Source organism: Coregonus lavaretus (assembly GCF_964263955.1).
Source record: "Coregonus lavaretus genome assembly, chromosome: 12".
Taxonomy (NCBI): domain Eukaryota; kingdom Metazoa; phylum Chordata; class Actinopteri; order Salmoniformes; family Salmonidae; genus Coregonus; species Coregonus lavaretus.
Window position 1 is genome coordinate 27473751 of NC_139999.1, and position 14262 is coordinate 27488012.

General features: G+C 41.6%; 2 protein-coding genes across 2 annotated transcripts; one reads left to right on the forward strand and one right to left on the reverse strand.

Annotated features, from left to right (window-relative positions):
- The first annotated feature begins 6930 nt into the window (after positions 1 to 6930).
- LOC311138620 (mRNA turnover protein 4 homolog) lies at positions 6931 to 9062 on the forward strand. The gene is made up of 8 exons (XM_084173380.1): positions 6931 to 6999; positions 7310 to 7368; positions 7484 to 7587; positions 7741 to 7822; positions 7947 to 8014; positions 8161 to 8312; positions 8542 to 8618; positions 8744 to 9062. The coding sequence occupies exons 1-8, from the start codon at positions 6972 to 6974 to the stop codon at positions 8900 to 8902; spliced, it is 729 nt and encodes a 242-aa protein (XP_084029506.1). The 5' UTR covers positions 6931 to 6971; the 3' UTR covers positions 8903 to 9062.
- akr7a3 (aldo-keto reductase family 7, member A3 (aflatoxin aldehyde reductase)) lies at positions 8920 to 12027 on the reverse strand. Its single transcript, XM_084173379.1, has 7 exons — positions 11521 to 12027; positions 10997 to 11184; positions 10783 to 10887; positions 10556 to 10652; positions 10328 to 10427; positions 10063 to 10192; positions 8920 to 9711 (listed from the first exon to the last, which is right to left on the reverse strand). The coding sequence occupies exons 1-7, from the start codon at positions 11819 to 11821 to the stop codon at positions 9550 to 9552; spliced, it is 1083 nt and encodes a 360-aa protein (XP_084029505.1). The 5' UTR covers positions 11822 to 12027; the 3' UTR covers positions 8920 to 9549.
- Positions 12028 to 14262: the final 2235 nt, after the last annotated feature.

Sequence of the window (14262 nt, forward strand, 5' to 3'; positions counted from 1 at the left end):
TTGGGAACTGTATTTCCCCTCATATTTCTGCACTTTGGGCTTCAGCACTCCCAGTCACCCTGTGCACAAAACACAAATTGTTCAACCTTAAAATGAAACAAAACAATATCACCTTTAAAAAAAGATGACAGCCTGGTAGATGGCCCATCAAATTATCAGATCCATAAAGTTAGGTGCATTTGAGAGCACCAGCTGTTCCGGATGACTGTGTGATTTCGATTTCCATAGACAATGGCAGTAAGACCTTTAATTAAACAGGTTAATATTAGCAGAAAGAATACCAGGACGTGTACTCAGAGCATGCGCTGACCAGCTGGTAAGTGTCTTCACTGACATTTTCAACCTATCCCTGACCCGGTCTGTAATATCAACTTGTTTCAAGCAGACCACCATCATCCCCATGCCCAAGAACGCCAAGGTAACCTGCCTAAATGACTATCGCCCCATAGCACTCACATCAGTTGGTAGAGCATGGCGCTTGCAACGCCAGGGTTGTGGGTTCGTTTCCCACGGGGGGCCAGTATGAAAAAAAAAAAAAAACTTATGCACTCACTAACTGTAAGTCGCTCTGGATAAGAGCGTCTGCTAAATGACTCAAATGTAAAATGTAAATAGCCATGAAATGCTTTGAAAGGTTGGTCATGGCTCACATCAACACCATCATCCCAGACACCCTAGATCCACTCCAATTCGCATACCGCCACAACAGATCCACAGATTTCTATTGCACTCCACACTGCCCTCACCCACCTGGACATAGGAATACCTATGTAAGAATGCTGTTCATTGACTACAGCTCAGAATTCAACACCATAGTCCCCTCCAAGCTCATCACCAAGCTCAGGACCCTGGGACTGAACACCTCCCTCTGCAACTGGATCTTGGACTTCCTGACGGGCCACCCCCAGGCCGGAGAGTGTGGGCAACAAAACATCCGCCACGCTGACCATCAACACGGGGGCCCCTCAGGGGTGTGTGCTTACTCCCCTCCTGTACTCCCTGTTTACCCATGACTGCGTGACCATTCACAACTCCAACACCATCATCAAGTTTGCTGATGACACGACAGTGGTAGGACTGATCACCGACGACGATGAGGCAGCCTATAGGGAGGAGGTCAGAGACCTGGCTGTAGTGGAGCGGGTCGAGAGCTTCAAGTTCCTTGGTGTCCACATCACTAAGGAATTAACATGGTCCACACACCCACACAGTTGTGAAGAGGGCACGACAACGCCTCTTCCCCCTCAGGAGGCTGAAAAGATTTGGCATGGGCCCTCAGATCCTCAAAAAGTTATACTGATGCACCATTAAGAGCATCTTGACTGGCTGCATCACCGCTTGGTACGGCAACTGCAAGGCACCCGACCGTAAGGCGCTACAGAGGGTGGTGAGTATGGCCCAGTACATCGTGTGGTGTCAGAGGAAGGCCCAAAACATTTGCAAAGGCTCCAACCACCCAAGCCATAGACTGTTCTCTCTGCTACCATATGGCAAGCGGTACCAGTGCACCAAGTCTGGAACCAACAGGACCCTGAACATCTTCTACCCTCAAGCCATAAGACTGCTAAACAAGGCTGCTAAATATAGTGAGCTACAAAAGTATTGGGACAGTGACCATTTTTGTTGTTGTTTTGGCTCTGTACTCCAGTACTTTGGATTTTAAGTGATACAATGATTATGAGGTTAAAGTGCAGACTGTCAGCTTTAATTCGAGGCTATTTTCAAACATATCGGGTGAACCGTTTAGAAATTACAGCACTTCTTGTTCATAGTCCCCCCATTTTAGGGGACCAAAAGTATTGGGACAAATTCACTTATATGTGTATTAAAGTAGTCCAAAGTTTAGTATTTGGTCCCATATTCCTAGCACACAATGATTCATCAAGCTTGTGAATCAACAGACTTGTTGGATGCATTTGCTGTTTGTTTTGGTTGGGTTTCAGATTATTATGTGCCCAATAGAAATGAATGGTAAATAATGTATCCTATTTTGGAGTCATTTTTATTGTAAATAAGAAAATAATATGTTTCTAAACACTTCTACATTAACGTGGATGCTACCATGATTACAGATAGTGCTGATTGAATCATGAATAATGATGAGTGAGAAAGTTACAGATGCACAAATATCATACCCCCCAAAAACTGCTAACCTCCCCTGTTATTGTAATGGTGAGAGGTTAGCATGTCTTGGGGGCAGGGGCGGTGTGTTCATTAGGGTGATATGGGCGACGCACTGCCAAACAGGAAAAGGAAGGGATTTTTTTTCTAATCAATTATATCACGGCAACAGTAGTTATCAGTGTTCTAATCTAGACGTCTGATCTGCCACTAAATGTCCAATCAGGCTAAAGTCGTGCTTCAAATGGCCCCGCCCCTTTTGGGGCGATTTCAGTCAGGTTGAAAATCGCCCCAGAAGTCTCTCATAGACTCTGTATCAGAGCTTTCAATACAATCTCTATGGGTTCCGGGAGGGCTTGCACTTACGCGCTTTCGTCATACGTAACATAACCATGAACGTAACTAAGAAAAGAGCGGGTAGCAGCGTCAATCAATTCACGTACTACTGTCAAGATGGCTAGCGTTCAGTGCAACTCGATTGTCTCTTTGAAAGAAGTTCATTTTTGTCGGCGAACAAATCAAGATAAATTGGCAACGAAACAATTAGGACCTCCCAGACCAAATTTAATAATTCAACAGGTTTCTACTAAAGGGGGAAAGTCCTACACCCGAGGATTTTCCAAAAATTGGTACGAACGAAAAACCTGGCTAGCAGGCTGCGATGTAGCTAATGCAGTCTTCTACTACCCCTGCTTACTCTTTCACCCTGAAGGCGGCACGGCAGACAGCACCGCTTGGACAGCGACTGGTGTAACGGACATGCACCATCTTTCAGAAAAGATTAAGAAACATGAGCTGTCAAAGACCCACATGGATAGGTGTTTGAGATTGTCTGCTTTGGGGAGAGTGAACATTGCCACTCAACTGGATGAGGGATACAGGCTAGCTGTCCGCCGCCACAACGATGAGGTTAGCAAGAACCGCCACATCCTCAGCCGGTTAATACAGTGTGTGAAGTTTTGCGGAGTGTTTGAGTTAGCTTTGCGAGGCAAAGATGAAACTGAGGGCTCCACCAACCCTGGTATTTTTCTTGGACTTGTCAACTTTGTGGCACAATTAGATGAGGTGTTTTATGGAAATGCATATTGTTTATGCAGTGTTGAGGAATGTGAAAGAACACCCTTGATTATTTTTACTGTGATAACTTATTTTGCTTTTGTAAGCCAACACTTTTGAGATCAGTCAATAAATGCTTCTGGTATTGACTTATATGCTGCCCCTGTCTTCATGTTGTTGCTGGACATATCTTTTTTAAAATGTGTGTAGGTCACCTAAATCATCAGAAAAATTGCCCCCCCTGAGAATTTTTTCAGGAGCCGCCACTGCTTGGGGGTATGATATTTGTGCTTCTGTAACTTTGTCACTCATCATTATTCACGATTCATTCAGGACTGTCCGTAATCATGGTAGCATCCACATTCATGTAGAAGTGTTTAGAAACAATTTTTTTAAAACTCCAGATACAAACTTATACATACGAACAACAATTTACAGATGCACACAAACATAGACTACATCGCATCTGCCCAGACCCGCATGCTCACACACCCCATCCCTAGTGCCTGCATTATTGTTTGCCACTTGGCCTTAAATTGTAGCAATGTGTTTTTCTCGGTCGCCCATGCTATTCCCTTTTAAATAATAAGTCATTGGATTTTTCTATTGTGTTAATGATGGCGGATTGATTTCTACGTTTTTAGTATACGTTTTTTCAAGATGAGTGATGAGAAGAGAATCGTTCAGCCCATTGGGTATCTCACTACACCCCCATATGCCGGGTCTTGAAATAGGCAGACACACACTACATATGCTGCTGCTACAGCTGTCTATTATCTATCCTGTTGCTTAGTCACTTTATCCCTACCTATATGCACATAGCTACCTCAATTACCTCGTACCCCTGCATATCGACTCGGTATTAGTACTCCCTGTATATAGCCATGTTATTTTTACTCTTTATTGTTATTCGTTATTCACTGTGGATTTATTCCTAGTGTCACTATTTATATATTAGATTTTTTATCTTTATCTTTAACTCTGCATTGTTGGAAAAGGACCCGTAAGTAAGCATTTCACTGTTAGTCTACTCCTGTTGTTTACAAAGCGTGACAAATACAATTTGATTTTCATTTCACATTTATTTTTATATAGAAGGAATCTATAACTGCTACACCCATCATTTACTATTTCCCCTTAGGCCTGTGTGAAAGAACAATATCATGATTGAGAGGAAATGCATTGTGATATTTTAAAGCTTCCCTTGAACATGATTCGCATCTATAGAGGGTCAAAGTCTGCCAAATGTGTGAGACAAAGACAGCATCCTTTATGCATCTTTTCACAGGATAATGATGATTACAACTGAATATTGAATAATCTGAGTAAGACATAAAGCTGACATCCGGATCTTCTAAAACCATTTAATATTTTGTCTGGACTGGTAGCCTACACAAGCACCAAAAAGTTATTAAAATACATTATAAAAGGAAAAAATTAAAGGAATAGTTCACCCAAATCCCATTTAAGCAATGGGACTGATATCAACATTTTTCACACATTTTTGTATTTGTATTTTTATTTAACCTTTATTTAACTAGGCAAGTCAGTTAAGAACAAATTCTTATTTACAATGACGGCCTACCAAAAGGCAAAAGGCCTCCTGCGGGACGGGGGCTTGGATTTAAATATATATATATACAGTGCCTTGCAAAAGTATTCATCCTCCTTGCCGTTTTTCCAATTTTGTTGCATTACATCCTGTAATTTAAATTGATTTTTATTTGGATTTCATGTAATGGACATACACAAAATAGTCCGAATTGGTGAAGTGAAATGAAAAAAATTACTTGTTTCAAAAAATTATACAAAATAAATAACGGAAAAGTGGTGCGTGCATATGTATTCACCCCCTTTGCTATGAAGCCCCTAAATAAGATCTGGTGCAACCAATTACCTTCAGAAGTCACATAATTAGTTAAATAAAGTCCACCTGTGTGCAATCTATGTGTCACATGATCTCAGTATATATACACCTGTTCTGAAAGGCCCCAGAGTCTGCAACACCACTAAGCAAGGGGCACCACCAAGCAAGCGGCACCATGAAGACCAAGGAGCTCGCCAAACAGGTCAGGGACAAAGTTGTGGAGAAGTACAGATCAGGGTTGGGTTATAAAAAAATATCAGAAACTTTGAACATCCCACGGAGCACCATTAAATCCATTATTAAAAAATGGAAAGAATATTGCACCACAACAAACCTGCCAAGAGAGGGCAGCCCACCAAAACTCACAGACCAGGCAAGGAGGGCATTAATCAGAGAGGCAACAAAGAGACCAAAGATAACCCTGAAGGAGCTGCAAAGTTCCACAGCGGAGATTGGAGTATCTGTCCATAGGACCACTTTAAGCAGTACACTCCACAGAGCTGGGCTTTACAGAGGAGTGGCCAGAAAAAAGCCATTGCTTAAAGAAAAAAATAAGCAAATACATTTGGTGTTCGCCAAAAGGCATGTGGGAGACTCCCCAAACATATGGAAGAAGGTACTATGGTCAGATGAGACTAAAATTGAGCTTTTTGGAAAACGCTATGTTTGGGTGAATAGTTATGCACACTCAAGTTTTTTGTGGTAGGCATGTTTTCTGCATCAAAGTGGTAGGCATGTTGTGTAAATCAAATGATACAAACCCCCAAAAAATCCATTTTAATTCCAGGTTGTAAGGCAACAAAATAGGAGAAATGCCAAGGGGGGTGAATACTTTCGCAAGCCACTATATATAGGACAAAACACACATCACGACAAGAGAGACACCACAACACTACATAAAGAGAGACCTAAGACAACAACACAGCATGGTAGCAACACATGACAACAACAGAGGGAGATGTTTTCACCTAGAGTTCTGAGCTTGGTGATAAGCTTGGAGGGGAATATGCTGTTGAACACTGAGCTGTAGTCAATGAACAGCATTCGCACATAGGTGTAATATAGGATCTATCCATATATTCGCATTCATTATGATCTAAAAGTGAAAAACGGGTCCTGACCTGGATCAGCACTCCTACCCTGAGACGCTTTGTGGATACGGGTGTAATTTGTCTATCTGGGATTTCATCTCTTGCCACTGCATTTCTCACTTCAGGTTCACAGATATAAGCATGGGTGATGGGGATTCATAGTTTTAAGCCTAATACAAATCAACACAGTAATTCTTGAAGGACTTGAAGAACTGATACATGTGATGTCCATACACTCATCTGGCATAGAGAATTATTACAAAACCCAGCAGGCAACACCCACATAGATGGTTCTATCACAGTATCCATATGTCTGTTAAAGCAGTACAAGTTGATTAACTAGCCTACATTGAATCACATTTTAGAGAAGCACATGCCACAGACATCTCACTCAAGGGACACTGCTGTCAATTTTAATTCAATTAATTCTGCAAAAGAGTTAGCTACAGTATTGACACTCAACAGAAAACTCCATAGAATAAAGAAGAAAATCATTATTTCTGTCACACCATACTAACTTCTAATGGCTTTATTATGTTTGCCTTGTTATAGCACTTATTTGTGCCGTCTTATGTTTGCAGGGTTCCATCTGCTGGGGGAAAAGAGACATGTCCATGAAGCACATTTTTCTACACGTTTAATAAAGATAATTAAATAACGTATTTATATTATCAAACTCAATATCTTATTTAAATTCAATGGTGCAACAGAAAATGCTCTCAGGAAATGCAAGTGAAGAGTGAATTATTGTCAGGCATATTTTGGACAGCTATATTCAGCAGAGAAACACGTGGGGTCGTTTTCCTCAATAGGCCTTGCTCTACAACGTGAGAACCATGCCGAAGTCAAAGAGGGACAAGAAAAGTAGGTTTTTTATGTCCGATTCATCCAGTACATTAAAAGTATATTAAGTCTAATTTGGCGTAATGCATTACTTGATGTAGTAGTTCACTACTAAAGCATTTGCAGGGGATGTATTGCATCAAGAGGTGAAAGAGGAGCACGCAAGCTAGCTAGGATGCTAACGTTAGCTACATACTGTAGCTAGCTAGCACCATAAGCTAATAACTAGCTAGCAACTTGATTATGTTTACAAATGTAGCTATTGCTGAACATTTTTTGTTGTCCTGTAGGTATTAACCCTGAGTGTGTTCCTTTTTCACTTCCTCCTCAGTTTCACTAACAAAAACAGCCAAGAAGGGTCTGGAAACAAAACAGAACTTGATAGAAGAGGTAACTTTGTCTGCCCATTCAATCCTAGTTAGTTAGTTGTTTCCGGTCTTGACATTGGTATCCAGCTAAAACTTTGACTAATAGTTTTGTATTTGTATGTCCGTGACTTTTATAGTTGCGGAAATGTGTGGACATATACAAGCACCTGTTCATCTTCTCTGTGGCAAACATGAGGAACAACAAATTGAAAGACATCAGGACAGCCTGGAAACACAGTCGGTAAGAACACTCAACACACTAGCCTATGCAGCCTGGTTGTCATTATTAAGACAAATCAAATTGTCAGACACCAACGTGTTATGTGTATAAATACATGTAGCTGACTGACTAGTTAGTTTGACAATAAGGTAAGGTTTTTCTTCACCTTCACAGATTCTTTTTTGGCAAAAACAAAGTTATGATGATCGCTATAGGTAAAGGATCAACAAGCGAATACAAAGACAATTTGCACAAGGTATGTAAAATCTGTGCTAAAGTGAGGGTCTTGTATTAAAAAAAAAAAAAAAAAGTAAAAAAGAAGGGAAATTGCATGACACTTTGCAAGGAGTTCAGTAAATGTATGTCTGTTTATTTTGTAGGTCAGCAAGTTTCTGAGAGGAGAAGTGGGTGTGTTGTTCACAAATAAAACCAAGGAAGAGGTACAAGAGTAAGTAGACCAATATCTTGCATTTCCATTAATGTACCATCATTAGATTGAGTAAATATTTTGTGATGAGCCAGTGCTGTGGCTTATTCCTTGTCCTCCGTGGTAGTTTCATATGAATTGTTTTTCTCTTGAAAAATGTTCTTCAGGTATTTCAGCCAGTTCAAAGAGATGGATTTTGCACGAGCAGGAAACAAGGCAGGGATGGCTATAACACTTGATGAAGGACCCCTGGAACAGTTCCCTCACTCCATGGAGCCACAGCTGAGACAGTTGGGACTCCCCACAGCACTCAAGAAAGGTGAGAACCTGTCTCTGATGTTCAGAGAAAGCTTTCGTAAGTCTGTAATGAAAGGATGTCCCTAACCTCCCTCTAGTGACCTGTTTTGTTTATTTCAAATTAACTTTTTATGCTTCTGATACAAACTTCAACTTCTGATCTAACAACCCAAGGTTTTCTTTTGATTAATTCCAAAGGAGAAGGAATACATGTTGCAATTGTTGGCTTATACCCCATTGTTTTGTCGTAGGAGTGGTGACGCTACTGAAAGACCATGAAGTGTGCAAAGAGGGAGACACACTAACCCCTGAACAGGCCCGTATTCTGGTGAGTTCTAAACCTTTCCCCCAGTCTACACCTTCTGATAGGCCTATGAGATTCTGCAAGTCCAGTTGCTAGATGGTCCCATAAATGGCTTATCTAATCAAATTAAATTATTTTCCATTACATAGAAACTTTTTGGGATTGAGATGGCTGAATTCAGAGTGCGGATCAAGTGCATGTGGAACTCTGAAACGAGCGACTTTGAGAAGCTAGCTGAGGAAGAGGAGGAGGAAGAAGCCATGCGGGATAACGATGAAAAAGAGGAGGAAGAAGGGGATGGGGAATGAATCTGGATAGAGCAATGGACTTCTCAGACTGTTTTTAATACTGTGAATACTTTTTAGGAGACGTCAAAACATAAACTACTTTAAAGTGTTTCCTCGTTGCAATGTTACCCATTGAATTGTGTACATACATTTTGTGCTTTATAAATCAAATACAACAGTACAAACTTACAGTATGCTTGGTTGTGTCCTATAAAACATACCCCACAAAAAAAAATCAGTGGGAAGTGTTAATGCAAAGTATAACTTTAAGCTGTAAAATCGTGGCCCACATAAAGTTAGTCACCAACGCACCGGCCATGGCAGATCAGTGTATAATCATTGAGGGAAAAAATACTGTCCCATTGTTCCCCAGTTTATTAAAGTCAAGACAGCCTCCAGAAAAAGTTTCCTGAAAACACCTCCCCACTCAATTAATTGAATTTACATGAAGTGTTCACCATTATAATATACAGGACCAAAATCATAATCGGCACCCTTTTTTTTTAATGAAAATTTCGCTAAAGCATCGATCTGATAACCAAACTGACTTATTTGTAAAACCTACATCTCACTGTACATGTTAGTTAATTAGCAAATTGTATAAGGTACATTTGGTAAAATGGCAAGAGTTAGTGGATATAGTCTAGCAAGGGTTGTTGAGGAGCCATCTAGCGGAAGTAATTGGGGCACTCATGGGCCACCAGGTCCCAGGCATGTTTGAAGGCCTCCACCACACGCTCATCCAGAGGCCCCTCCTCAGATGCAGACAGGTTTTGCTCTAGCTGCTCCATGCTGGACATCCCAATGATGACACCATCTCCCAAATCACCCTGGAACAGTGGAGACAAAGCCCAGGTACAAGAGGACCCAACAATTAGCACTACATACAACACACTATTTTTTATTAAACTTATGTTTAAGATTGTTTAAATAGTACTGCTGACATTTTGAGTGACAATTATCCTTTTCACATTATAAAAAAACATTTGATTTGTAATCATTGGCTGCGTTTTCACAGCAGCCCAATTCTGATCTTTTGCCCAATTATTGGCAAAAGAGCTGATCTGATTGGTCAAAAGACCAATTAGTGGAAAAAGGTCAGAATTAGGCTGCCTGTGTAAATGCAGCCAAAGTGACCTAGCGGGTTGTCCCTGTTTTTATTATTGCATGTGGTCGGTTACCTTGAGGTGGGAGTGGTGGTACATCCAGCGTAGAGCAGCAGATGTCATGGGGGGTTTGTCTGAGCCATATGCTGTCTCCATGGCCTTCTGAACAAGGTCTATCGCCTGGAAGTGGCTCTCCTTCCAGTACCTGACACACAACACATAAATCATCCAAATGTAATGTTTAATTGTATCTAGTGTACAGGTAATCTGGGCAAATCATGTTTTTATTGTAACTACTATGACCATACTAGTTTATTAAAACCATTTTCTGTTATCTCACCTGTCTCTGTAAGCACCAGCCCAGTTGTTACCAAAGAATCGTCCTGAAGGCTGAGAAACTTCTTTGTCCTGATAATGGTACTTCCCTGTGAGAAGGCCCCCTGGTTGCACAGAAGAGCTGAGTGAATGTTATACCAGGTTCTCACACTAGACATTGAGATTATTTATGATACTCTTAATATCTTGTCATGTTAAAGGCATTATAGATAGTTATATAGATGCACAGTACCTGCTAGAGGGTTGTATGCGTAGAATCTGATGCCGTAGTATCTCAGACATGGTAGCAGCTCTGTCTCCACCTGTCGTGTGGTGGCATTGTACATTCCCTGCAGAAAGGCACAGTTATGGTTAAGGAAATGATAAACAGCATTTAGAACATAGTTACTATTTAATAATATCTATTTTGAACGAAGGCAGTGTGTTAAATTACAGATGTAGACTTTCTGTGCGTGTTACCTGATAAACAGTGGGAAGGATCCAGTTGTTGTGTCGGCAGATGGTAAAGATTTCAGCCACTTCCCATGCAGCATAGTTTGATAAACCAAGCTCCTTGTATTTCCCCTGAAAACCAACATAGCAATAAATGCCATGTCTACAAAAGAGCCAGGTGGTGTGAAATATGCTTGTATTACGTGGTGGGTGTGGGGAGGGTTGCCCTCTGGGCCGGTACCTCTTCGTGGAGCTCATGGCAGGCCTGCAGTGTGTCCTGGATGGGGTTCTGATGGTCTGGAGCATGGAGGTAGAAGAGGTCCACACACTGTGTACGCAGCCTCTTCAGAGAGGTGTCTAGCTGGGAACGCACACTCTCTGGTTTCAGGGTCTTTCCGTCCCAGGGGTTGGCCTTGGTGGCAATGCTCACTGTAGATACAGGCAATAAACACAAACATGGCTGATAAGATCCAATTGGGTCATATAACATGTGTAAGAAGAAGTCATACTGGTAATATAGCAGTGGTTTGTAACATTGTAGTTTGCAGTTTTGTCATCTGGGCACACATTATGCACCAGTATGATTGACCTTTTAATGCACTCACTCACATATTTGTAGTTACAATTACTACTAGTATGCATGGCATCTGGTGAAATAAAAACACTTGCAGCAGTGGTGCAACATAGCCTACTCAGATTATAATGTTACTTTTGTTTACAATGTTAGTTTACTAGACAGTAGGCTATTAAAGCTGTGTTCGTTACCCGTTTTGGGTAGATTCATTCCCCCAATGATAGTTTCTGCCTGTCCGTCTGTGTACATGAAGGCAGTGTCCAAGTCATTGTGGCCGCGCTCCAAGTAGGCTTTCACCATGTTTGTGCTTGTCTCAGCGTCAGCACGCCCCCCAAACGCCATCGATCCCAGTAGCGAAATCGGGCGTTTCAACTGTGTTGATCCGGTCGAAGACATGTTGCGATGATGATAAACAATCGGCGGTAAATACTTGGATCCTGAAGCGAGTCTTTGGTGAAGTCCACACAGGCCTACTCTTGCTCCCCAAAGCATAATAAACCGCGTTGTGTCAGCTGAGCACAGGTCAAAGGACGCGCAAGCAGAGCAGTAGGGGAGTGTGTCAAAGTTAGCAAACGCTTTTGTGTACGTAAAATGGGAACCCGACTGTCACAAACATAATTGGTTCATATTTGGAGGAGGGAGTACAGTGAAGAGTTCAGTTACCTCCGTCCGACAAAGATTTCCAGGTTCGGAGTCCTGTCAATAATTTGAATTCCTGCACTAGGGACAGCGTGGTCCCTAGTGCAGTTCTCATTTCAACCAGATGATGTCAGCAAACTACAACAGATTCCACTGAAGTATAATTCAGAACTTCATCAATGACTTGAATTGATCTTCTCCCTAAATACAGTTTCGACCTTAACCCAACACCTAGCGACCTCCTCAAGAGGTTCGGACCTCTTGGCGTAATGGTTAAGGTGTTAGTTTGACAGTCGCTGGACCCGGGCTTGAGTCCCGGTAAGGGCTGCCCCCCGAATTCGCTACAATAGCAACATAACTTACATAACATAGGCTACATGGCAAGAACCAAATTCAACAATGTGTTACTGTTTAACAGATTTTAAAACTATCTATAAACTAATAATTAAACGTGTATAAACTACTTATAGGCATACCCTTAATAAATCCTTTATAAAGTAGGCCTATAACTATCCTAACTGTTACAGCTTCGCCTTTATTAGGGAAACACCTCTTGTACCCCTCACATACTTTCCTACATTCGTCTCAACCTGTCATCTGAATGGGCTACACTGTTAACCAAATAAATCACATAGTCCTCTAATGTTGATGTCAATGTGAGGACTTCAGCATGCTTGCAGATTCATGGCCTATGCATGTGGAATACTCTGTGCCCTTGTGTCACTTTCTTGTCAACAGAAGTCAGCACTAACAAGACAGTAAGTAACTATTAGGCCTATAAGAGCATTCTCTTTCACTGTATCAAGACAAGGGATAATACAAAATCAAATAAAAAGTGGGATAATCCCACACACACATTTATTTTCTCCCAGCTCTCACTGAGACAGATGGAAACACAATGACTAAAACAGTAAGTTCTAATAATAATATTATTTTAATATTTAATTTGGTAGGCTATTTCAAATTGAAATACCCCTGCAAAAATACCAATTACGTCAGGAGAATGTCTTCAAATTATGTGTAGGCCTAACTATTGCAGAACAATCCATGGCCCCTGTGTGTGTATCCATTTGACCCATTGCAGTGGTAATTAGACCATGGCTGGTATTGACCCTCTTGGCCTTCAGTCATTAGAATAGATGGAGAGCAGCAATAACTCTGACCCGTCTGACCACAGGCAGCATCAGCTGTGCCCTACACACTGACCTGTGCAGCTTGACCACCCATAGTCTTCCTCCATAACTCTCTCTGCTCTATTGCAACTATAGGTTCCTCTTTTGGTAGGATTAGGCAGCAGTGGATACCAATAACACATTGCCCCTGAATTGAAAACTGGTCTGTTCTGATATGTCATTAAGATGTGACAAATCCCTCCCATCCCGGAGGACCTGAGCCCTAGGACCATGCCTCAGGACTACCTGGCCTGATGACTCCTTGCTGTCCCCAGTCCACCTGGTCGTGCTGCTGCTCCAGTTTCCACTCTTCTGCCTGCGGCTATGGAACCCTGACCTGTTCACTGGACATGATACCTTGTCCCAGACCTGCTGTTTTCAACTCTCTCTCTCGACCGCACCTGCTATTTCAACCTCTAAATGCCCGGCTATGAAAAGCCAAATGACATTTACTCAAGATGTACTGACCTATTGCAACCTCTACAACCACTGTGATTATTATTTGAAACCTGCTGGTCATCTATGAACGTTTGAACATCTTGGAGAAAAATCTGGCCTTAATGGCCATGTACTGTTATAATCTCCACCCAGCACAGACAGAAGGGGACTGGCCACCCCTCAGAGCCTGGTTCCTCTCTAGGTTTCTTCCTAGGTTTCTGCCTTTCTAGGGAGTTTGTCCTAGCCACCGTGCTTCTACATCTGCATTGCTTGCTGTTTGGGGTTTTAGGCTGGGTTTCTGTATAAGCACTTTGTGACATCTGCTGATGTAAAAAGGGCTTTATAAATACAATTTGATTGATTGATGTTGTATGTCTGAAATGACTGGTTGATCTACCTGCTGCCATTGCTGGCATATATAGGCATATAGAGTCTAGAAATGAATGGCCTAGAACGAATTGTTTTATTGTAGCCTAAGGGGCCCTCACATCAATTCACATGAGTAGGCTATATCTGAAGAAAATAACACCGTTTTAACTTACAACATTACATTTACATTTACATTTTAGTCATTTAGCAGACACTCTTATCCAGAGCGACTTACAGTTAGTGCATACATTATTTTTTATACCCCCCGTGGGAAGCGAACCCACAACCCTGGCGTTGCAAACGCCATGCTCTACC